This window comes from Hirundo rustica, unplaced genomic scaffold (genome assembly GCF_015227805.2).
Source record: "Hirundo rustica isolate bHirRus1 unplaced genomic scaffold, bHirRus1.pri.v3 scaffold_150_arrow_ctg1, whole genome shotgun sequence".
NCBI classification, from domain to species: domain Eukaryota; kingdom Metazoa; phylum Chordata; class Aves; order Passeriformes; family Hirundinidae; genus Hirundo; species Hirundo rustica.
In genome coordinates, this window is record NW_026690229.1 from 34,449 (window position 1) to 60,541 (window position 26,093).

General features: G+C 47.9%; 1 protein-coding gene across 1 annotated transcript in view; it reads left to right on the forward strand.

Moving 5' to 3' along the window:
* Window positions 1–23,260, forward strand: part of LOC120747670 (serine/threonine-protein kinase pim-1-like) — a 38,816-nt gene extending 15,556 nt beyond the window's left edge. The window contains exons 2-6 of the mRNA XM_058424322.1: window positions 21,108–21,354; window positions 21,450–21,500; window positions 21,705–22,071; window positions 22,717–22,896; window positions 23,154–23,260. Coding sequence (XP_058280305.1) covers window positions 21,108–21,354; window positions 21,450–21,500; window positions 21,705–22,071; window positions 22,717–22,896; window positions 23,154–23,260 — 952 coding nt within the window. The remainder of the gene's footprint in view (window positions 1–21,107; window positions 21,355–21,449; window positions 21,501–21,704; window positions 22,072–22,716; window positions 22,897–23,153) is intronic.
* The last annotated feature ends 2,833 nt before the right edge of the window (window positions 23,261–26,093 follow it).

Below are 26,093 nucleotides of genomic sequence, written 5' to 3' on the forward strand. Positions count from 1 at the left end.
AGCGCTGGGCGACAGGGGGGGGTTTTCACCGTCCCGCCAACTGCCGCGCTTTTCTGCTTCAGACCCTTCTTCTTATACGGTTCTGTTTCCGGGATCAAGGGTAGTACTCTGCGCATATCCTGTCTTGTTGCTGGGGCTTCTTTTGCTTCTGCTACGTCGGCGGCTTCAGGGTTCTGGAAAATATTGCTTAACATATCTTTACATAGCATACATCCTGTTTCCGCATCCTACATTATAAACAAAATATGTTTATAACAATACATATCTTTACATAGCATACATCCTGTTTCCGCATCCTACATTATGGACAAAACATGTTTATAACAATTCCCCCCTTTTCCTCTTAGGTCAATTTGTTTTGTTCATTAAACCTTTCCAATTCCTTTCTGCTCCATTCCAGATCCTCTTCTTTTTCAGTGTCCCCTAGGGCCTCATATTTGGCTTTGACTAACAGCAGATGTGCGGCTTCTAGTCTCCCCCTTACTATCTCGATAAGTTTGTTAAAGATACATGGCCCAAATGTTAATCCTAGAACTAACAGAATGACTGGTCCTGCTATTGTGGACAACAAGGTAGTAAGCCATGGTGAGTGATTGAACCAGTTTTCATACCAATTTTGGTAAGATTCTCTTTCTTTTTCCCTTCTCTCAATCTGCTTTCTTAGTTCTCCAAGAGTGTCAAACACTATGCCAGTCTTATCTACATATGTGCAACATTCTTCCTTAAGAGCTACACATAAACCACCTTGTTGCCAAAACAATAAATCTAACCCACGCCTATTCTGTAAGACCACTTCAGATAACGATCGTACTGAATTAGTAAGGGCGGTTATGGACTCATCAATTTTGCGGAGATCTTCATCCACAGAGCTTCTCAAGGCACTTAATTTTCCCGGTTGAGTGATCAAGGCCGCTGCTCCGGTTCCTACTCCGGTGCCTGCTAATGTTAATAGGACGGCTAAGGTTAGAGCTGTAAAGGGTTCTCGCTTAGCTAAGTGGTGGTTGGCGGTGTTCTGATGTTCGAGCACATATTCTTTTGGGTGATAAATCACTCGCGGGATTATTACTACTTGTACACAAAAGTCTTTAATCTTGTTCAAGATGCTTGCAGACACACAAGGGGAGATTCCGGTTTTCATGCAGACCCATTTGGCATTTCCAGCGGATATCAACCATTGAGATCCCTTAGGGGATGCAGTTCTATTACATAGAGAACTCTTAGCAGGTGGGATGGTACCAATACAGGTACCGTTACCTGTAACCTTAGACATGGTGATACCGGGAGCTTCTTCAGTAATATTCCTATTGACCCATTGACACTCGGTGGGGTTAGAGCTATTAGATCTTCTTATTTTAGCACTTGATCCTATTGCTTCATAAAAAGGGGGTCGGATGTCGTAGCACAACCAACATTCTCGAGTGAGGTTAGGGTAGGTCCTATTAAGCACATCAAAGCTAGCTTGCATGATTTTCCAAAGGGCACTATAAGTGCGTAGGGATGGTACTTCTTGGTTAACAGGGGTTGGTAAGGAACTATTTTTGTTTGGTAGCGAGCTGTTTTTGAGACTCGGGCTACTACCATTAATGATGGGATCTATACCTTCCTCTTCTTCTTCTTTTGCTACCGGATTTGGTCCTATTCCATGGCCATGTACTGTGGGTAATTCTTTCTTAATTAGGAAGTGACCTCCTCTGTCTTTCCCCGTTTCCCACAGTCGTACTCCCCAAGTCTTCCCTAGTAACCAGCCAGGGTCTTGAGGACTACTAACATTGATAAGAATACTTGTACATGCCCCTGGGTCTGGGTCTGCTTCACCAGCTTGCCACACTTGCGTGGGTTTGCAGTGCTTGGGCCACCCAAGTCTGATATATCTATCCGGCCCCCCTCCTGGGTGGAACCCATGTGATATGGTTTCACAACCCCAATACCCACAGTAATATTCTCCTGGGTAATTACAGTAACTCTTCCCTGGATTAGAGGCTGGGCAAAAATAAAAGCCCACTTTGTTAAGGCATGGCCATCCGGGAGCCCCAGGTAGGAGAGAACACAGATCGATTGAGAACGAGGGCATGCCCGGTGTTATTATGCTTTTTAAAATTTTCTGATCCTCCCACCTGATCAGGCTCCAATTAAAGGGCTGATGATGTGGGTTAGCTCTTGCATTTTTTACCCATATTAACAAAAATAGCAATAAAAGTCTTAGATAGGTAGCTTCCTCATTGTTTTTGGTCCTTGTGCAGATTCCAATTTTTCCCTCAATTTCATTCCCAGTCCCTGGGCATTTCCTGCTCCATAATTCCCTGGTCCCACCTATTCCCGGGGCTCGTCCTCCACTGTCTTTTTGCCCTCTGCCTCGCCCGTCGACTCGGTTGCTTCGAGCCACGGGGTGTCCCATCTTCTCGGCAGCAGGGATGGTCTTCAGGAGGGGATAGTCGCCCCTTCTTTACTGATCTTTGGATATAGGTGTTCCAGTTATGGTCTTTAATGTCAGGAGAGTCACACCTCAGGCTCTTGGCCTGTTGGCGACACACTCCTTTTAGGATCTTTGCCACAAAGGGAGCTGGTTTGTTTAAGTGGTAGCAATATAGAGCAGGGTTAATTCCTTCTATAAAAATATCCCACCACTCTTTTGATTCTAATTCCAAAGTCCCGTATTCCACCCTTATTCTTAAGGCCAATTCAGTTAATTCCCTCTGGATCTCCCAACAGAGGTGACAGACACCTCTAGGGGGGATCCCTTTAACACAATGAGTCCACCACCTTTCTTTACACACTAAGCATTGATAACATACAAAAGGATAACAATTATTCTGATTAATACAGTGCAAGTTAGTGCATCTAATGCGTACGTCTTCTGCATATAAGTTTCCCCTGGGATCAGTCTCTGCTTCCGGCAAAATTTCCACTCTGAATGTCGTTTTATTCATTTAAATTAGCCCTTCGACTCAGCTTAAGCTTCGGTTCTCCCGGGGCACTGACTATTTTCCACTCAGGCTTTTGGACTGGTCCTTTAATTCGGCTGGCATGTGTCCATCCTCGCTCAGCGGTTCTCACGGCGGTGTGGGTTGTGAGGAGAACCAAATATGGACCGTCCCAATGAGGTTGCAGTGTATTCTCCTTCCAGGTCCGGATTAAAACCCAGTCTCCTGGTTGCACCTGGTGTAAATTAATGTTTAAGGGAGGCCGTTGTACGGTTTGTCCTTTTTCCCATAGCTTATTCCTGAATGCCATTAATTCTGTTATATATAGTTTCAATTCTCTATCTATAACTCCGGGGTGGTCTCGAGGTATGCCCGTGTCATATGGCATACCATAAAGCATCTCAAAAGGGGAGATTCCTAAATCCGCCCGGGGCAGTGTCCTTAGATTTAGTAGGGCTAACGGTAGGCATTTAACCCAATTCAATTTTGTTTCTAACATCAGTTTTGTCAATTGTCTTTTTAGCTCCCCATTCATCCTTTCTACTAACCCCGAGCTTTGGGGATGCCAAGGAGTGTGTTCTTCCCACCTTATTCCTAGGGCTTCTGATAGGGATTTTATGACTCTAGAGGTGAAGTGAGGCCCCTGATCCGAATCTATGCTCTCAGTCACTCCATACCTGGGTATGATATGTTCCATCAAAACTCTAGCGACTGTTTGGGCGGTTGCTCTTGCGGTTGGGAACGCTTCCACAAAATGTGTTAGGTGATCTACCAAAACTAAAACATACTTATATCTTCCTACCTTTGGAAGCTCAGTAAAATCAATTTGTATTTTAGAAAATGGTCTAATTGCTCCTGGACGTCCCCCTCTTGGTAACTTTCTCTGCACAGACCGGTTGACCCGCAAACAAATTTCACAATTACGAGTTATTGATTTTGCTAGATCATGCACCCCTATACTCATATACTTAAGAGCAAATTGATCTACCAAAGCCTGACTTCCCCAGTGAGTCCTCTGATGTATTCTAAACAATAATTGAAATGCCATTGCCTTCGGTAACACTTCCCTTCCATCGGGTAATTTCCACTTCCCTTGGGCATCCTGTAAAATTCCCATTTCCTTTAGCTTCTGAGTTTCTTGCGGAGTAAAACAAATGGGGGATTTAGAAGGGTCTTCTGGTGACCCTATTTGTTTTATAGTTTTAATTTGGAGTGCTGCCCTTTTGGCTTCTATATCTGCCAGATTGTTTCCTCTAATTCTTAATTCTGTACCCGATTGGTGTCCTCTAATATGCACTACTGCAATCCTTGTCGGGCCTCTAAGAGCCTGTAATACTTCCTTAATTAGCTGCTGATGTATTAAATCCTTCCCTTGTGAGTTAATTAAGCCTCGCTCCTCCCAAATTTTTCCAAATGTGTGTATTACCCCATAGGCATACTTTGAGTCGGTATAAATTGTTCCTGACTTCCCTTCTAGTCTTTTTAGGGCTTGTAGGATTGCATACAGTTCACATGCCTGTGCAGACCAAGTTGGGTTTAAAGGTCCAGATTCTAATACTTCCAGTGTTTTCCCAGAAACTACTGCATATCCTGATTTACGTTTCCCTTCTACTACTCGAGAGGACCCATCTACAAACATCACCTCCCCGTCTGTTAGTTCCTCCTCTTCTAAATCAGGTCTAATCTTCGTTTGTTCTTCTATAGTTTGTAAACAGTCATGTGCTAGATGTTCTGTCTGAGTGGGTTCCCCAAACAAAAATTGGGCGGGATTCTGTAGTGAAGTCGTCTCTAGTGTCAGATTGGGAGCTTCCAAGAGAATTCCTTCATATTTTAAAAGTCTAGCATCAGAGATCCACTTCTCAGCTTTTTGGTTCAGAACATTTCGCACATTGTGGGGAGATAATATTTTAAGCGTGCTGTTAAAAGTAATTTTCCTAGCTTCTTCTACCATCAAAGCACATCCCACAATTGCTTGTAAACAGGTAGGCCAACCCCTGCTTACAGGGTCTAATAGTTTTGACAAATACCCTATGGGTTTCTTTTTCCCAGCCCATTCTTGGGTCAATACCCCATACACTGTTCCATTATCAATGTTCACAAATAAATAAAAGGGTCTTTTTAAGTCTGGGAGACTTAATACTGGAGCAGTTGCTAAATCCTTTCGTATTACCTGTAACTGTTCCTCATCTTTGGGTTCCCAAATTACACGATTGGATGCTGTGAGTTTGGCATATAAAAATTTTACCTTACTACTGTAATTTTCTATCCACAATCTGCAATACCCTAATAATCCTAATAGTTGTCTAACTTGCTTCTTGCTTCCTGGGGTTGGTAATGACAAAATCCCTTGGACCCTTTCGGGGTCTATCATCTTTTCTCCTTTTTCAATGTAGTGTCCTAAATATTTTACTTTTTCCTCAGTAAACTGTAATTTGGATTTGGAAACCTTTAAGCCCTTAAGTCCTAAGAAGTTTAACAGTTTTATGCTCTCTTTTCTAACTTGCTCCTCCGTTTGCCCTGCGATTAAAAGATCATCAACATATTGAATTAAAGTTAATCCTGGAGCAGGGACGAAGTCCTGGAGGATTTGTTCCAATGCTTGACCAAATAAATTAGGGCTTTCTGTGAATCCCTGAGGGAGTACTGTCCACCTGAGTTGTTGTTTGCGTCCAGTATCCGGGTCTTCCCATTCAAATGCAAAATAATCCCGACAACTTTCATCTAAAGGGCAAGCCCAAAAGGCGTCTTTTAAATCTATTACACTGTACCACATATTTTCGGGTCCTAATTTGCTTAAGAGTGTGTACGGGTTGGCTACCACGGGGAATCTGGATACCGTACGCTTATTGATTTCCCTCAGGTCATGCACTAACCTATATGTTCCATTAGGTTTCTTTACAGGTAAAATTGGGGTATTAAAGGGAGACATACAAGATTCTAGTAATCCCTGGGATACTAGTCTCTCTACTTCTGGCTTAAGCCCTCTTCTTCCTTCTAAAGACATGGGGTATTGCCTAAGTCGAATGGGTTTGTCTGGGTCTTTGAGTGTTACGGTAAATGGCGGAATATCTAATCTTCCTACTGTTTCCGGGGTGTACCATACTTCAGGGTTAACCTCTTGTTCATCCTCTAGTGTAAGTTTAAATATTTTAATTCCTAGTTCTCCTTGCCTAACTTCTAGTCCTATTCCTAATTCTACCATCAAGTCCCTTCCTAGTAGGTTGAAGTCAGCCTCCGGAACCAGCAAAAAGTTACCCATTCCCATCTTGGATTCTGTTTCTATTAACACTTGTTGTATGACTCCTACTTTAAAAGGTTCCCCTTTAGCTCCTATTACTTGGGCAGTCTCCCTGGATAGTTTACATCCAGGGGGTACTTGTTGCAAAGTAGATCTCTCTGCCCCAGAGTCTACCAGAAATTCCACTTCATGTGCTTGGGGACCTAATTTCAGTTTTATCAAGGGCTCCTTGTTCGTACGGGTCCCCAACAGATAGAGCCCCTGACTCCCCTAATCTTCTTTAAACACTGCTTCATCTTTTATTCTCTGCCTGCAATCCCTTTTTAAATGCCCAGGCTTCCCGCAGTAGTAGCAGCTAGGTGTCTCCCTCGGACCTCCTTGTTTCTTTCTGGGTGGTGTTTTTGGAGGGGGTCTGCTGGGTTTTCTTCCTTCCTGCACCGCTGCCACCATAATTCTTGCCTGCTTACGATAACTCTCCTCCTCTCTCCGTACATACACTTTCTGTGCTTCCCTCAATAACTCATCCAATCCTCTGTCCTGCCAATTGTCTAACTTCTCTAGTTTCTTTCTAATGTCTTCCCATGACTTGGCTACAAACTGTGTTTTTAACAAAGCCTGACCAACGGGGGAATCAGGATCCACCCCAGAATATAGTTGTAAATTCTTTCTCAGTCTTTCTAGCCATTCAGTTGGAGTTTCCTCTTTCTTCTGTCTCTCATTGAAGGCTTTGTTAATATTCTGTCCCCGTGGAACTGCCTCTCTTATTCCCTGTATAATGATTGTTCTCAGGTCCTGCATGTGGCCTCGATGTTCTCCATTTTGATGGTTCCAATTAGGGTTTTGTAGTGGCCATTTCAGATCTGCCTGTGGGCCCTGGACATGCTGGGCATCCCATATACGCATTCCTGCCCGCCTAATCATATTCTTCTCTTCTGAGGTGAATAGAATGCCAAGGATAGACTGCAACTCTTCCCAGGTATAAATATTTGGTCCCAAAAATTGATCTACTCTTTCGGCAACTCCTAGGGGGTCTTCTAATAAATTACCCATATCCTTTTTAAAATCCCTCACATCCCCTGAGTTAAGGGGGACTGATATAAATCCTATTCCAGGTTGTGGTCCTCCCATGGGCATTTCCCTTAGAGGGTAAAGGTTTTGTTGTCTTGCCCGCTGCCTAGTGACTGGCCCTCTAGGTACGTCCTCCGATATTTCGCCCACACGGTTTTGTTCAGGTTCCTCTAATGGAGGGGCTTGTGGAGGTATATAGGGAGGTGGTATCAGGGGTACCTCCTCCTCCTTCTTGTCCCTTCTCCTGTTCTGTTGACTGTCATTCCCCTCTTTCAATGCAAACACTGCGACCCCCGGGGTTTCTAACCAGATCGCAGCATAATCACTCTCTTCCGGGTTAAAGGGTGTTTTGGAATTCACCCACAAATTTAGCTTTTGCCTTACCCAATCCTCTGATGACCCAAACAGGGGCCAAAAAACATTTTTAGATATTTCCTTCCCACCCCATACCTCAACGCAATAATGTATCATTTTTACCTTATCTTTGTCTCCAGTCCCAGGATAGTGCTTCCATTCAGCTAGCATAAATCCCAGAGGACTATTCTTAGGTACATGGGGGGTTTTTATGGGTGAAGGGGGCTTGCTTTTCCCCTGTCCCATCTTCTGGAGCACCTTCTTTCGTACGTGTGTGCGTACACTCGCTTCCCCTTTTTCGTGGCCCAGTCCCTCGCGGGAGATGGGAACCGCACTACTCAAGGGTCCTCATTCACTTGGAGAATCTGGCTGCCAGTTCTCCTCTCAGACACACTCACACTCACCGTGCTCCAGGATTCCCGACCCAACCCGAACGGATCTCCCTGCGCAAAGGGCAGTTACTTACGCGTCCCAGCGTCTTCGTCCGGACCTCAAGTGCACTGAGCTTATAGGGTTCTTCCTTGCCTTATCGTTACAATTTAGGTTCGTCGGTGAGAGTAGGGTCTCGACTTCGGGGCTTGGGGCCACCTATAAGGGTGGGGCGCCTCCCCTGGCTCCTCAATCGGACTGTATTCTCATCCGAGTCACGGCACCAAATTGTTATGGAGGAATTTGGGCAACAAATAGGTCAGACACTGTTGCTCAAGTCAATCAGCAATTTTATTGATTACAGCAAGCGTAGCGATGAGGCAATGCAGCGCTGGGCGACGGGGGGGTGGTTTTCACCGTCCCGCCAACTGCCGCGCTTTTCTGCTTCAGACCCTTCTTCTTATACGGTTCTGTTTCCGGGATCAAGGGTAGTACTCTGCGCATATCCTGTCTTGTTGCTGGGGCTTCTTTTGCTTCTGCTACGTCGGCGGCTTCAGGGTTCTGGAAAATATTGCTTAACATATCTTTACATAGCATACATCCTGTTTCCGCATCCTACATTATAAACAAAATATGTTTATAACAATACATATCTTTACATAGCATACATCCTGTTTCCGCATCCTACATTATGGACAAAACATGTTTATAACAGTTAGGACAATACGAGACAATAAAAACAAAGTTACAGACGTCTGGATGCCTCTCCCAAGCCACAAGCTCTGGAGAAGGACCCCTGCTAACAAAGGACTATCTCTTAAAAGCAATTGCCTGTTGAATATTCATCTATTTTATACATGATGCATAAACTTTATTTAAACAAAGAACTGTCTCTGGTTAGTATCACTTTTTTTTTTTTTTTTTTTTTTTTTTCTTTAATCTCTGTGGCATTCTCAAGGCTGAGAGAGGCAGGAGGAGTTGGTTTCTTCTGATAAGGAAGTAGGAAATTCTTTTTCTCTGAAAGATTTACATTTTCCTGTGGTTGGCATACAAAAACTACACTTTAACTACAAAACTTCATTTACTATACTATCAAAATATTAATACAACACCAACAATTAACACAACACAACACATATAGTAAATATCTTGCGTAGAGCCATATAATATGCACTTTTCACAATCCTCCCTCTTTCTTTTTATAATTAATTTGGCTCAAGCAATATTCATTGTTTTCTAGCCTTCATTATTCGCTCGTTTTTTTTCACAAATCAATCTCTCTTCTTTGAAGGGGTCTTCTATATTATTTTGTTTCTTTAACACCATAATCCTTTGTGGTGTTGTTGTTGTAGGCAACTTTTGGTCCATGTTCACTAATTGCATGCTTTGTACCACACTGGTGATGAGCCAAATGAAACAGGGAATCAAACAAGGCAGAAATATTAAACCAGCTGTAGCGCATAAAAGGAAGAAGCCTAACTTTTTCCACCATTCTGCTCCCAACACATTATCCCACCAGCTAGTGTTTAGCATTGATTCCCACTTTTGAACTGGTACGTGGGTGATTTTTCTGATATCATTGACTATGTCCAGGACGGCATCTCCATTGTCATCTATTTTAAAACAACAATCTGATGTATTGAATTTTCCACAAACACCCCCTTCTTCAGCTAATAGATAGTCTAAAGCTAACCTATTCTGATACACAGCCGCTCTTGTTTGGGTTTGTTGCCTTGATATTAATTCCATTGCCTGACCAGTTTTGTTCGTTATTATCTCTACAGCGGCCTGAAGTCTTATAATACGATTTAGCATATAAATTGGGGTTCGATATCCCCAACTCCCATCTTGTGCCCAGGTGGCTGGCCCATATGTTTCTAGTATGCGTTCAGGGGGCCATTCCTCATCTCCCCATTTTTGGAATCCTCCAATCAATTCTCTTTTGTTTCTCTTTAGATCCTCATAAACTGGTATCCCTAATTGATCCCCATCAGGTCCTGGTAAAAGAAAAAAATCCTGGCTGTATAATTCCTAGAGTGCAGCTCCCTTTCCACTGGGAGGGGAGTTTTGGGTATGCTGTTTTCCACATATCCAAAATAAGCCGTCTGGAGCTTTCCAATAGTTAAATTTTTGTTGATCTATATTCTCCCAAAATTTGGAAACTTCTGGGATGCCATAGTAAGGATTTTTACTTGTATCATTACATTGAAAAAGGTTTGTTTTGTTGTCATACTTACAATTCACTTTTTTTGCTTTTTCTTGGGTCCAATACACGGTTGGTGCTTCTGGGACCCACCATACAGAAGTTCCATTACTAACCTTATATCTTTTACAGGGTGTTTTTCCTACTTCATAGAGGAAGCTTTTCCCAGTGCGCCAGAGACATTCTTCCCCTATCACTGCTGAGCTTAAAATCCACCCTTCTGGTCTGTTTTCTCCACTTGTACTTGCTTGGTTCCATTTTAGAAGCTTAATTGGGCCTAAGCTGCTGCCTTTCCATGGCCATTCTTCTGACATCAAAGCCCCTCCACAGACCCAACAATTGGTTATGTTAAGTTCCTTACTTATTCTTTCTCCTAATTCTACAAACTGATTTTTACCCATCCTTGAGATATCTATTTCTTTCTCTAATTGCTGTTCAAGTTTGGTATACAAATCATTGATGGAAATTGGCACAGGCTTAGGTGGCTTTACTGACTTAGCTTTTTTGCTTATCAACTGCTCTTTTACTAAATCTGGTGCTTTTTTTCCAGTAATGTAGGTAAAACAAATTCATCTCTCCTCTTTTGGGCACTGACTTCCCATCCTGCTTCCACTTGTTCCTAAGTTCTCTGCAATCCAGTACTTCTTCCCTTTATGTATGCAATTCCCTAATTTGGATGGGTTGTAACAGTTGCTGTTGACATGAGTGTGAGAGATGAAAAAAGAACCTCGGTGTCTTTCCATGTACAGCTTTTGGTAACATCTGTAACATGGCCTTGTCGATATCCCAAAAGGGAGAAGACAAAACTTGAGTGACAGAAAAAGGAGTAACAGAGGTCCAGTATGGCTTATACTCCCACCTCCCATGCCTATGGGGTTGCAACCCACAGCAGGTATATTTGATCTTCTTGGTGGCGAATACAGAGGCCAATCTGGTCTTGCCCTCTATTTCCTTGTCACTTCCTCTTAGCTAATTTCCAGACAAATCGTTTTTGACACTTTTTAACTGTCGTTTCCCACTGTTCTTCAGGTATCTCCCATTCAACAGGCACTAATAATTCCCATCCACAAAACAAAGTTATTATTTCAGTTTCTTGGAATTCTGTTTGGATAGGAGATCGATTTGGTCCTTGACACTTCCTGCAACGAGAACGTCGCTTGTGTGAACTACAATACCAATTCTTCCCACAATTTAAACATTTACATTTAACCCAGCTAGCATGTCTGGTATTTGGGTGGATCAAACAGGGTATTTGGTCTGGCACTGATGGAAGTTGCAACTCCTCTTCCTCCTTGTATAAATCACAGGCTAAGGCGTGAATACAAGAGTTCTCTGTCCGAAACAGTCCTGATCCTCCTGTTTGGAGTGGAAGTATTCCTCCCCAAGGAGGGTATCTGAGGCGTCTCAAAATTGTCCAGACGGTACTTGAAACCACTGATATAAGCTTGGCCTTTTCTCCCAATTAGGTGTGATCCTGGGTATGTTTCTTGGACCATTTGGGTCTTCCCAGTTCATTACCACCCAGTCCCCGTTTAAGAGTCAGTTTTGTATCACCCGGTTCAGATGTAATCGTCCACTCCTTAGGTTCATCCACAGGTCCTTTGATTCTGCTGGCGTGGATCCACCCTCGTTCCTTGGTCCGGATCGCAGCCTCGGTTGTCAGCAATACCTGAAAAGGACCTTCCCATTGAGGAGTTAAAGATTGTTCTTTCCAGGTTTTTACTAGCACCCATTCCCCTGGATGAACATTATGGATTTTAAAGTCTAAAGGTGTGGTTTGAGGGATTATTCCTTTCAACTGTAAGTTTTCAAGAGTTTTTGCGATGGTGTTAACGTATCTTTTAACGCTTATTTCCCCTACCTCATAGGTAGCATTTTCATGTTGGGTGGTTAAAAAGGGTAACCCAAACATCATTTCATAGGGTGACAATCCCAGGTCTGACCAAGGTTGTGTTCGGATCCTCAATAAGGCCACAGGTAACACTTTTGACGTAAAATGCGTTCCTCTGTCTGAGTCTATTCTATTAACCATTCCGTATCTGGGAATGATTTGTTCTAAAAGGGTCTTACTTACCATGTTGGCTGAGGCCTTGGTAGTGGGAACTGCTTCTACCCAATGGGTTAAATGATCTGTTATTACTAATAAATACTTCCATCTTTGTACTTGAGGAAGTTCAGTAAAATCTACTTGGATAATTTGAAATGGTCGAAGAGCTAACTCACAACCTCTTAATGTTGTTTTTCTCATTACCTTCTTGTTCATCCTTTGGCAAGTTATACATTTTTCAGTTACTTGCTTTGCTACTCCATAAATCCCAATGCATCCATAGTTCCTTAAAAAATGATCACACAAGGCCTGAGTACCCCAATGGGTTTTCTGATGCATATCTTCTAATATTTTTCTAGCCAGTATTTTATTAAGTAATTGTCTTCTGTCAGGAAGTTTCCATTTCCCTGATTCAGCCTGTTCTCCTCCTATCTTGTTTAATTCTTTTTTTCTCTGCTTCACTAAACTTTGGGATTTCCAATTTTTCCTCATTTGAAGTTAATATTAACATGACTCTTTCAGCTCCATTTTCTGCTGCATCCTTAGCTTCCTGATCTGCTAAATTATTTCCTCTTATTTCTGGGGTTACTCCTTTTTGGTGTCCCTTAATGTGTACTATAGCTATTTCTTCAGGCAGTTTTAATGCCTCTAAAATCTCTAAAATGAGTCCTTCATGTACTAATCCTTTTCCTCTTGAGTTAAGTAGTCCTCTTGCTTCCCAAATTTTTCCAAAAGTATGTACTACTCCAAAAGCATACCTCGAATCAGTATATATAGTTCCTTTCTTGTGTGCTAAATATTCCAGTGCCTTTTTTAGAGCATATAATTCACAAGTTTGAGCTGACCAGTTTGAGGGTAATTTTCCTTTTTCAATAGTTTGCATGTTTTTTCCATCAACTACTGCATAACCTGACATCCTTTTTCCTTGTAGACATCTGGAGGAACCATCTACATAGATTATTTCCCCTTCTGAAAGGGCTTGTTCTTCAAGATCTCCTCAAACTTTCATTTGGTATTGGATAATTTCTAAACAGTTATGTATTAGGTTATCTGCTGGTTCTCCATATAGGAACTGAGCTGGATTTAAACTCCTGTTTACCTCTAATGTCAGGTCATCACTATCTATCAAGATTGCTTCATATTTTAACATTCTAGAGTCTGTCAACCATTTTTCAGCTTTCTGATTTAACACATTTCGAACCGCATGAGATGTGCACACAATTAGTTTACCTCTAAAAGTAAGTTTACGACTTTCTTCTACTAGGATTGCAGTAGCGGCTGTAGCTTGAATACATACTGGCCAGCCGTGGCTCACTGGGTCCAACATCTTTGATAAATAAGCTACTTGTCTCTTTATTCCTCCCCACACTTGGACCAGAACTCCATGAGCTACCCCCTGTTCTACATTCACATACATATGAAAGGGTTTTTCTAGTGAAGGTAAGCTTAAAGCTGGTATTGAGGCTAATTTTAACTCCAATTTTTCTAATTTATCATCATCATCCTTGGTCCATTTTATATTATCTCCCTCTGTCGATTTTTCATACAAAAATTTTACTGCCTGTGTGTACCCCTCAATCCATAATCTACAATATCCCAACAATCCGAGTAGTTTTCTGATTTCCCTCTTTGAAGAGGGAGGTGGAAGGGATAGAATTCCTGCAATTCTCTCTGGACTAAGCCTTCGACTACCCTTACTTATCAAGTGTCCAAGATATTTTACTTCTAGTTCTACAAATTGCAGTTTCTCTTTTGATACCCTTAATCCTTTTTCTCCCAGAAAATTTAAAAGTGTTATTGTAGCTTCTCTAACTTCAACTTCATCTTCCCCAGATAGTAGAAGATCATCCACATATTGGATAATTTGTATTCTAGGAGGAGTGGAGAAGGCTTGCAGTATTTTTTCTAAAGCTTGCCCAAATAAGTTTGGAGATTCCGTGAACCCCTGCGGTAATTTTGTCCATCTTAATTGCTGCTTTCTTCCAGTTTTTGGATCCTCCCATTCAAAGGCAAAGATATCTCGGCTCTCCTCGGCTAGTGGACAGGCCCAAAAAGCATCTTTAAGATCCACTACACTAAACCACTGATGCTGGGGTGGAACTTTACTTAGAAGTGTATAGGGATTGGGCACCACTGGGTAACGAGACCGAGTTCTTTTGTTAACCTCCCTTAAATCATGTACTAGTCTATAACTCCCATCAGGCTTTTTTACTGGGAGAATAGGGGTATTATGGGGAGACATGCAAGGTTCTAGTGTCCCGTCCTTTATTAGTCCTTCTATTACTGGCTTCAAACCCTCCCGTCCCTCTAATGATATGGGGTATTGACGTACACATATGGGACAATATTCTCTCTCTATTGTAACACTTATAGGGTCAATATTTAATCCTCCCCTATTTCCTTCCCCAGCCCAAACTTTCTTGTTAATTTTTTTTTTCTCCTCTTGGCCTAATTTTAAAACTTTAGCTGTCATTTTCTCATCTTCTGGTATAACCCCTATTCCTAATTTCACTTGTGAGTCTCTTCCTAGTAGGTTGCTACCTGTCTTTGGGACCACTCTGCCAACAACATTCTCCTTGATTCTGCAGTGTCACAAGGATCCATGATCCATGAGGTTCTGTAGTGTCACCGTGGTCTCTTTGGTTCCACAAGGCCTTGCTGTGCCACCATGGCCCCTTGGATTAATGAGGTTCTGTGCTGTCAACAGGAATCTCCTTGGTTCCGCAGTGTCATAATGTACCCTTAGTTCCATGAAGTGCCTGGCCTCCCACAGCCTCTCAGAGACCCTTTTCCCCCTCAAGGTCCCTGACAGCTCCTCATGACCCCTCACAGCCCCTCACAGCCCCAGGCACGGGGCTCCTCCCAAAGGAGAAGGGGTCGGGCCCTGCTTGTTCTCCTTTGATTTCGGTCTCTTCACAGCCATGAGTAAAGAAAGGCTGAAATGGAGCCTTTCCCCAGCGTTTCCCTCGGGGTTCATTGCGGCTAAAGCTGTGTGCTGGCGCTGGCCCCAGCGCCAACATCCCTGCAGCCGCCCAGGCCTTTGCTGTCCCCCCGTGTCCATTCCCTGTCCCCGAGTCCCGCCCGGCTCTGGCAGCAGCAGGAGCCGCAGCGCAGCGGGCGCCGGCCCGGCCCAGCCGGGGCTCCCGGGCAGGAGCAGCAGCAGCGCCGGCCCCTTCCCACCTGCTCCTGCCTCGGCTTCCCAGGGGATTTTCCAGCTGAATTCTGGAGTAGAGCAACAGTCACCCACAAACAGCCCTGATTCCTCCGGGCCCAGCTGTGCTGCCCTGAGTCAGCCCTCAGAGAAAGGAAGGATCGGGTTCCAGTGCTGTTTTCAGCACTGTTTTACTCACCCTGAGGTGACAGCAGGAGGCTGCTGCCGCCTTTGCCTTGGGAATTGTAGATCATGGCTGCTCTTGCCCCTCTTTTGGTTGCAATTGAATTTTATCTTTTAAACGGCATTTGCCTCTTTTGGTTGGTGCTACTGACACTGCTTTCCTGATGGGGAACTCAGATACTTTTTTTCAGGCATCATGATTAACAGTTCTCGAAATACTCACCATTCCCTGAGCACTAAGTCAAGGAGAATTAAAGCCACACAGGCCACATTTGCGGCACCCAAACACAGCCCTGTTGCTGGTGCTGCTGAAATAGAATTGATAGAGGCCATCACAGAAATTGCCTCTGGAGTGTCACAAAAAATGTAAAAATCCACCAGAAGAAAGAAAAAACAGAACTTCTCAACTCAATTCATTGTGCAAGGAATGACAAGATTTGTCTTTACAAACAAGTTCTGGGTCTGCTGGTAGATAAAACTAGCACTGAGAGATAAGAGAAACAATGGGAAGGATTCTACTGATTGATGAATGGAAAAGAAGAAATTTGCCTTTACAGACAAATTGTAGGTTTGTTTGTAAATGAAACTGAATATTGAATGATGAAAATATCAATGGGGAAAACCCATAAATCCCATAAGAATTAAAAACTAAGGGGGTTATACATTAAAAGGGGAATCTTACATCTTAGGAATTTTGGGAAGTCTGTACCTCTCAAGTACCTCAGCCAATGGGGAAAGAGAGAGGGAAATGTGGCCGGGAAATCAGGATAAAAAGGAGGCTGCGTCCTCTGAAAATTTGAGAGACCCCAGGGAAAATGCCCCCTGGCCTCTTGCTTTATTCGAATAAAATAAAAGGGCTCCTCTGCCTCCTCTTTGGACATAAAACTCTGGTGTTCCTGTATTAAGTTTCCTAACAATTGTTTCTTCCGAGCAGCAGCACGAAGTGGAGATGCCCAGAGGTATTTCCAGCTGCTGCTGATCCCAGTTGGAGCCCAGCCTGCTGCCCAGTCCCAGCAGAACCTGAGCCCAGCCCGGGCAGCTCCCGCAGTGTCGGGAGCTCAGCGCACGCGGGGCCAGGCCCAGAGCCCCGGGCACGGCCGCCGATTACGGGGCAGCGGCACAGGCGGAATGTCCTGCGGCCCAAACCTCCTGCTCCTGACACACAGCGCCCATCGTTCTCCCCCTTCTCCTCCTCCTCTCCCAGCACAGCACAAATTCCAGCTCGGAGGAGGCTTCCCAAGACAGGGCTCAGGCTCCTGTTTCAGCCTGAGTGTCCCTGCAGAGGACCAGGGCATCTTTCAGGCAGTTCCACAAGCTCAGGATTCTCATTTCATGGGAAATCTGAGAGGCAGATCCCTTGTTAGGAATGACAAAATCAGAGGGAATGGATTGGAAATGATTTGGATAAAATGACCCTTCTTTACAGATCAAGTCCACCAAGTCATTCCCTGCATTTCGCCTTTTCAGATTCTTTCCTCATCTGCTCTGAGAGCTTGTTCTCCTGCTTCCAATGAACTGATTGTACTCTTGATTTCTATCAGTGCATGACATGTAGAATCATCAAAACTGAACACAGAAACAAATTCCCTCTGTCAGCCCATTTTCATGTTCTGGATCACTTTCAAAATGTCCATGTTGTTGTTGAAATGATTATCACACAACTCTCCACTTCTGGCTGCAGGCTCTGGAGATTCCTTCTCTGCATTCAAACAGGCTTGTATTCCCTAACAATTCATGGAATCACAGAATCACTGTGTTGGAAGAGACCTTCAAGATTATCGAGTCCAATCCTTGCCCTAACACCTCAACTAAATCATGGCACTGAGTGCCACATCCAGTCTTTTTTTAAACACATCCGGGGATGGTGATGCCACCACCTCCCCAGGCAGACCATTCCAGAACTTTATCACCCTTTCCGAAAAAAGTTTTTTCCTAAAATCCAACCTTTATTTCCCTTGACGCAGCTTCAGACTGTGTCCTCTCATTTTGTCAGTTGCTGCCTGGAGAAAGAGACCAACGCCCAGCTGACTACAACCACCCTTCAGGAAGTTGTAGAGAGTGATAAGGTCACCTCTGAGTCTCCTTTTCTCCAGGATAACCAACAACAGCTCCCTCAGTTGTTCCTCACAGGACTTGTGTTCCAAATCTTTCACCAGCCTTCTTGCCCTCCTCTGGATGCACTCAAGTGTCTCAACGTCCTTCCTAAACTGAGGGGCCCAGAACTGGACACAGCACTCCAGGTGTGGCCTCACCAGTGCCGAGTACAGGGGAAGAATGACCTCCCTGCTCCTGCTGGCCACACCATTCCTGATCCAGGCCAGGTGCCATTGGCCTTCTTGGCCACCTGGGCACACTGCTGGCTCATGTCCATCCTGCTGTCCATCAGTGGAACAGGTCCCTTTCTCCCTGGGCACTTTCCAGCCACGCTGTCCCCAGCCTATAGCATTGCAGGGGGTTGTTGTGGCCAAAATGCAGGACGCTGCACTTGGACTTCTTAAACTTCATCCTACTGGACTCTGCCCACCCATCCAACTGTTCCAGGTTTCTCTGCAGAGCCATTCTCCCTTCCAATAGACAGACACATGCCCTCAGCTTAGTGCCATCTGCAAATTTGCTAATAAAAGACTCATTACCCTCATCCATGTCATCAATAAAAATATTGAACAGATCTGGCCCCAGCACAGACCCCTGAGGAACACCACTGGTGACTGGCTGCCAGCTGCATGCAGCACCGTTCCCCAGCACTCTCTGGGCCTGGCCATGCAGACAGTTCTTAACCCAGCAAAGAGTGCTCCTGTCCAAGCCGTGGGCTGCCAGGTTTTCCAGGAGTGTGCTGTGGGAGACAGTGTCAAAGGCCTTGCTGAAGTCCAAATACACAACATCCACAGCATTCCCACATCCACCAGGTGGGTCACCTGGTCATGAAAGGAGAGCAGGCTGGTCAAACATGACCCACCCCTCCTAAACCCATGCTGCCTGGGTCTGATACCCTGGCCATCCTGCAGGTGCTGTGTGATGACACTCAACATAAACTGCTCCATGACCTTAGTGGGTACTGCGGTCAGGCTGACTGGCCTCTAATTACCAGGATCCTCCTTCCCACCCTTCTTGTGAATGGTGTCACATTGGCCAGCTTCCTGTCACCCGGAACCTCAGCAGTGAGCCAGGACTGTTGGTAAATGATGGAGAGCAGCTTTGCAGGCTCATCTGCCAGCTCCCTCATCACCTTGGGATGGATCCCATCTGGGCCCATAGATTTATGAACATCCAAGCATCTTAGCAGTTCTCTGACTGCCTCCTCCTGGATAACAGGGGGACCATTCTGCTCCCTGACACCATCTACCAGCCCAGGAGGGCAGTTGTCCTGAGGACAAGCTGTCTTCCCACTAAAGACTGAGGCAAAGAAGGCATCAAGCACTTCTGCCTTCTCCTCATCTGCACTTACTGAGTTCCCTCACACATCCAGCAGAGAACAAAGGTTGGTCTTACCCTTCCTTTTGCCTCTAATATATTGGTAAAAATATTTTTTAATATCTTTTACAAAAGTTGCCAAATTAAGTTTGAACTGAGCTTTGGCCACCCTACTGTTTTTCCTACATGCCCTAGCAACTCTCTTAAATACCTCCTGAGAGACCTGACCCTCCTTCCAAAGATGATACAACCTCTTTTTATTCCTAAGATCTTTCAAAACCCTGTTGCCCATCCAGGATGGACGTTTGCCTCGTCAGCTCATCTTTCAGCACACAGTCTGTTCCTCTGCCCTCAAGATCTCTGCTTTGAAGCACACCCACCCTTCCTGGACTTCATTGTTTTGAAAGGCTGCTTCCCAAGGAACTCTCTGAATAAGTCTCCTAAAGACGCCAAAGTCTGCCCTCCTGAAGCCCAGTGTAAAAGTCTTATTAATGTTCCTCCTGATTTCACAAAATATGGAGAACTCTCTCATTTCTTGATCACTCTGTCCCAAGCATCCTCCAACCACCACATCTCCCACCAGCCCATCTCTATTTGCGAACAACAGGTCTAACATAGTCCATCCCCTGGTGGGCACACACCAGCTGTGTGAACAAGTTGTTCTCCATACACTCCAAAACCTTCCTGCACTGCTTCTTTTCTGCTGTATTTAGATCCCAGCAGATGTCTGGCAGGTTAAAGTCACCTACAAGAACAGGGGCTGGTGATCCTGAAACATTCTCCAGCTGCTTATAGAATAAGTTGTCCACCTCTTCTTCCTGCTTGGGTGTACGATAACAGACTCCCAGCAGGTATCACCAGTACTCTGTCCTGTTTTCTTAGGGGAGAACAGTAACAATGAAAACCTTACCAATGGCACAACTCCACAGCCCACAAGGAAAAGAAAGAACAAGTTGTCAGGTTTATTAAATATTTGTCCTGCTTTGCTGCAAGACTCCTGCTGCATGCACTCAGTGGAAAGCCAAGGGAAGCTGCTGTTGGTGGCACATCCCGTGACAGAAGCTGCACCTCATTCTCCAGGAAAGTTTCTTGGAAAGAGCAGACAGGAGAAAGATTCTGGGAAAATGGAAACAGCTTCTAAGAAATGAAATGAAAATGGAAAGAAACAATCCAGGATGTGTTTCCCCAATTTTTTTCCATGCTCTTCTTTTCCATCTTGCACTACTTCTCCATCCCCTTAATTCCAAATGGATCTCACCTTGAAGATCCATGACTTGACAAGTTTTAGACACTGTAAAATGCCATGAGCTACATCCAGTTTGCCTTCCCCTGTTTTTCTTGGAAAGCCATGCTGGAGACACAGGTGCAGTGCTTGGGTCAGGTACAAATTCTGCATTCAGGGAATGTGCTCTGACAGTGTCTGACCCTCAGCAGGGACAATGCACAGCAGCAGCCAAGGGGATTCCTGTGCCACCGTGCAGGAGTCAAGACTCTGGGTCTTGGCTCAACACTGCAAAGTTCCTGTGTCTGGACAGGCTCAGGGGCTGCCCCCGGGGAGCGCGGGGCTCAGTGCGGGGCTGAGTGGGCAACGGACAAATGGACACTGGGGAAAACGGCCCCGGGGCTTCAGTAGCAGCAGCAGCAGCAGCAGCAGAAGCAGCGGTGGCATAAGCCAAAAAGGAGATTTTGTCTACCCCGTCCTGCTTCTTCCCTCCCTCTCCCTCAGTCCCGCAAACTCTCCCGCAGCCCCGCACCCTCTCCGGGTCTCCCTTTGCCGGTGTCCCCCTCCTCTCCCAGTCTCCCTCTCCCCTGCCGGGCCGGGCCATGCCCCCAGCCCGCCCCCGGCCCCGGATGGGGCTGCCCCGTCCCCGCCCCCGGGCGTCCCGCCGCGGTCTCCCCTCGGCCCGGCTCTGGCCGTACTGGCGGTGGCGATGCTGGGCGGGCATCAGTGCCTGGAGCCAAGGAGGCATCGCTGCCCTTTGGCTGCACCTGAGCCATGCTCGGCCCCGGCCCCGGCCCCGGCCCCGGCCCCGGCCCCGGCCCCGGCCCCGGCCCCGGCCCCGGCCCCGGCTCCTCCCGGTCCCCGCAGAGGACACACGCGGCGCAGCCGCTCCCACCGCCTCCGCTGCGGCTTCCCCGGCCCGAGCTCCGCCGCTCGGCAGCGCGGCCGCCGGCCCCGAGCCGCCGCTGTCCCGTCCCAGGGAGCGAACGCCTGGGGATGCCCGGCCCGGGGCGGTTGAGGGGCGCTCGGGGGCCGTTCCTGGCCCCGGGCCGAGCGCTGACAGCCGCGTCTCGCCGGCAGGGAAGGCGCAGCACGGCCTCAAGGAGCAGTACCGAGTGGGGTCGCTCCTGGGGCGCGGCGGCTTCGGCAGCGTCTTCGCGGCGACGCGGCTCTCGGACGGCGCCCCGGTGAGCGGCGGGGCCGGCGGCGGGCGCAGGAGATGGAGGATGGGGCTGGGCAGGGCGGGTGCTGAGCTCATCCCGCTGCTCCCCTTGGTTTGCAGGTGGCCATCAAAAGGGTGCCACGGAACCGCGTCCGGCACTGGGACCAGCTGGTGAGTGAGCGGGGCCAGCGGGAGAAGCCGGGGCGTGCTGGGCGGGGATGAGCCGAGCCCCGGCAGGGTGGAAGCCCCAAGGATGCCTGGAGGGAGAGCGGGCGTGGGGCCAGCGCAGGGTGCAGAGCATCCCGGGCTGGGTGAGGGCTTCCCCAGCCCTGGCACGGCATCAGCCCCACTGACGGCATCGTGCTCCTCCCGCAGCCCAACGGCACCAGCGCACCACTGGAGATCGTGCTGCTGCACAAGGTCTCCACTGGCTTCCCTGGTGTCGCCCAGCTGCTGGAGTGGCTTGAGCTCCCCAAGGACATCATCATGGTGCTGGAGCGCCCGGAACGATGTCAGGACCTCTGGCATTTCATTCGGGCACGGGGGTTCCTGTCCGAGGAGGTGGCGCGGGAGCTGTTCCGCCAGGTGCTGGAGGCCGTGCAGCACTGCACCAGCTGCGGGGTCCTGCACAGGGACATCAAACCGGAGAACATCCTGGTTGACCTGGCCACTGGGCAGGCCAAATTGATCGACTTCGGCTGTGGCACCTACCTGCAAGACACGGCCTACACTCACTTTGCAGGTGAGCACATGCAGGGGTGTGCTCCCAGTTCTGGACATCTCCTGGCCCAACATCTCATGACCCAACTCGGGTGTGGCAGCGGGGATTCTCCCTTTTGCTGCCAGTCATGGCACTGAGTCTTCAGCCAAGTTGCTTTTGAGCAGGGGCAGGTGGGGGTCAGCTTTCAGCTGTGCTGGCAGCCTTTTCCAGCCACTCTGGCCAGGACTGGGCTGGGACTGGGGCAGCCAGCCTGACAGAAACACCTGTGTGTGGGGGTGGCGGAGAGGGGTGGAACCAGAACCTGTGCAGCAGCCAGTTTGGTGTGCTGGAGAGAAAGGGCTTGGACTGCTCCACTCGCCTGGTTTGCCTTGGCTTCAGAATGCTTTTGGGGCAATGCAGGCAGGGAGGATGAAGGCATGGTTTTTCCCCAGCACTGAAGGGGATGTTCCTTGTCATGGTTGGGCATTGCCAGAACTTACACTGCCCTCTTCCAACACCAGTGGCTTCTTTTCCAACCCCAAGGTTGTCCACAAGTCCCAGGTGCTGGCGAGAGGGCAGCAGGTCACACCACGTGCCACTGGGGCAGCCTCTGCATGCCCAGGGATGCTGGGGCCAGGCTCTGGGAGCAGCAGCATCCCCCTGATGAGCTCCATCTGTATTCCATAGGAACACCATCCTACAGTCCCCCAGAATGGACCCACTTTGGCTGGTACTATGGCAAGCCAGCTACCATCTGGTCCCTGGGCATCCTGCTGCACCAGATGGTCTGCGGGGAGCACCCTTTCAGGAGGGGCCAGAACATCAGCTGGGACCATCAGCTCTCGCTGCCAGAACGGCTCTCTCAAGGTGGATCCTCATCTCTGGGCACGGGGGCAATACCAGTGCTGGGAGACAGCAGCGGGCTGATGAGCATCCTGCTCTGGCAGCTGCTGAGGAGGTGGCACATGTCCTGCTCTCCTGCTCTCCTCCAAAACAGGGAATTGATGGGAAAGTTTAGCTCTTAGCTCTGAGCACATCCAGCATGGCCTGGGCATGGGAATAGTGGGGCAAAGCAGACAGGAGCCTTCTCCAACTGACCGGCGGTTTCTGGTTTCTCTCCCCAGAGTGCCAAGATCTGATCAGGAGGTGTTTAACCATGCTAGACGTGGACAGGCCTTCATTAGAAGACATCTTCTGTGATCCTTGGATGCAGGATATTCATCTGCCATAGAAGAAGGGAGAGAGCCACAGGCACCCTTTGATGCAGGGCCCTGGTAAGTTACAGCTGCACACATGCCTTGGCAATCAGAAGCAAAGAAACCCAGACTTTTTTCTGCTGCCTGTGTCACTGCACAGGGGTCCTCAGATGGGAACACACAGCCCTTATGCTGGAGCTGAGCGTGTCTGCCCAGCACTGGTGGCTGCCATCCCAGCTGGTTTGGCTTGTCCTGGTTCACTGACAGCTGGGGCCCTGGGCAGAACACTGACAGCCTGGTCTCACCCCCAGGGAAGGAGAAGGAGCCCCTGGAGGAGCTGTACCAGGTGGGGCTGCTGCTGCTGGAGACAGCGAGGATGACATCAAGGATGACAACCTCTTCCTCGACCTGGCCAGCACAAAGCTGGAGATGAGGGACTCTGATTCTGGAAACTTCTTCAAAGCCAGGCTCCACCGTGAATTTGCAGATGAGTCCACATGCAGGGGGATGCTCCCAGATTTGGGCATTGCACAGCCTGGCCAGGAACCAAAGGTTCCCCCTTTGCTGGGGCTGATGCAACTGATTTTTCAGTGGGCCGCCAAGCTGATTTTTGTCAGGGCTGGGGCCGTGGGCTGGGGTGGTTACGAAATGGGAGTTGGCTCCTGGCCCTGCCAACAGCCCCCACCACCCACTGTGCCCTGGGCTGGGGCTGGGGCAGCCAGCCTGACACAAACAAACCCCCATGGCAGGAGCAGAGGTGGGACTCCAGCACCTGTGCCCCTGTGCTTTGCTTTGCAGTCAAGGAAGGGCTTGGGCTGCTCCACTCCCCTTGTTTGCTTTGGGATCACCATCACTTTTGGAGGGCAGTGCAGGGGGGAAGGAGAAAGCATGGGCTTCCCTCACCCGTGGGTGGGTTTTTCCCTAGCATGCAGGGGTTGGGCCTTCCTCAAGCTGTGACTGACATAAGATCTTTTATTTTTTCCCTTGTTTTTTCTTTTTGCCTGTAATCTATTTTCCTTAATTTGTTGTTTGTTTTTCTAAAGGAAGCCTTCCAGGCAGTGTCCAGTGTGGATGGGGAAGTGCTTGGGACCAGCTGTGGCGTGGATGGGCCCAGCCCTTGGAGAAGGCTGAGGACATCCTTTGGGAGCAGCTTTTCTTCCAGCGGTGGATGGCGTGAGGTGGGTCCCCATCTTCTTGGCATAGGTGGGATAAGAGCTTTTGGGAGATGGCAGCGAGCACAGGAGCATCCTGCTCTGGGCAGCTGCTGAGGAGGTGGATGTGCCATGGCTGGCTGCAGGCTGGGCACATGTCCTGCCCTCCTGCTCTGCTGCCAAAGGCAGCAATGATGGGCAGCTTTGGGCACCGCTCTGAGCACGGCCAGCATGGCCTGGGCACCATGGGCGGCTGGGACAAGGGCACAGGAGCCTTCAGCTGATGGGCAGTTTCTGCTTTCTCTCCTTGCAGCCGGGCTCTGCGGATGCTGAGGCTGCTCTGGGCTCTGCCAGGGCTCTGCTGGAGCTCAGCACCGGGCCGGAATCAGCCAAAGAAGAAACGGTGTGACCTGCAGCAGAGACTTGCTTGAGCATTTTGGCAGTGCTGCTCAAGTTTGGAGAATGTACATCTCCAAGGGAAAACATGACATCCTCCCTAAATTAAACCTTTTCAATACCTTGTGAAACGAAATCAATCTAGGGTGACCCTAAATGACATTTTTCAGCATGCTCAAGCTGTAGCTCAGCCCTTCACTGAACAGTTCTCTCCCCCAGCTGCCTTTTACTTCACAACTGCTCCCTCCTTCCCTCCAGTGAGTTCCCAGCCCATCACAGTCTCTGTCACACTGTTGCCTTCCTTGATATCCCTCACCATGAGGGAGGCCGAGTCCCAGGCTTAGGGACTCATCCTGTCCCTGGCAGAAGAACAGCAATGTCTCAGAGGTACAGTGGCATTTTAGTGTCATTCAGAGCTGCTCTCCAGCCCTCAGCTCTCCTCACTGCTGAGTTCCCACTCCATTTTCCTCATCCTTCCAGCAGGATGAGCTCTGTGAATCCCCCTGAGCCTCCCCTCTCTTCCCAGCTCACCCACCCAGCTCAGTTCAACTAAAGCTGAAGCTTCTTTGTCTCCTCTGGCACACACCAGTGCAGTCCCCTCTGCGCAGAGCCCCAGCCCCAGAGCACAGCACACAGCAGTGCAGTCCAGGCTGGACCAGCTGCCCTGTGCCCCTGGCTTGGCTGTTTGTGGCACCTAAATGCTCCCTGTTTCCAGCTCTCCCTGCAGGATGGCCCCAGGGCAGAGCCCAGCCGGGCTCCCACTGCATCCCCTGGAGCTTGGGGCAGACAGTGGTGCCAGAGCTGAGCTTCATGGGGAGCACCCAGAGCTGTGGCTTGCAGTCAGTGTTTGCAAGGGTTGTGCTCTCATGTCCTGCAGCTTGTGGGGAAAGGGTCTGTGTGTGCCAGGGGCTCTTGCATGTCTCTGTATCCATGGATAGAAGGGTCTGTGTGTGCCAGGGGCTCTTGCATGTCTCTGTATCCATGGATAGAAGGGTCTGTGTGTGCCAGGGGCTCTTGCATGTCTCTGTATCCATGGATAGAAGGGTCTGTGTGTGCCAGGGGCTCTTGCATGTCTCTGTATCCATGGATAGAAGGGTCTGTGTGTGCCAGGGGCTCTTGCATGTCTCTCTATCCATGGACAGAAGGGTTTGTCTGTGCCAGGGTTTCCATAATGTCTTTGTCCTCATGGGTATGGAATGAATACTGAGAGTGAAAGTGTCAGTCACGTTGCTTGCACACTCCTTCCTTTCTGTACAAGACACATCAGTGCACACCCCCACGTATAGACATATTAAAAGGATAAGAATGGATAGAGATTTCC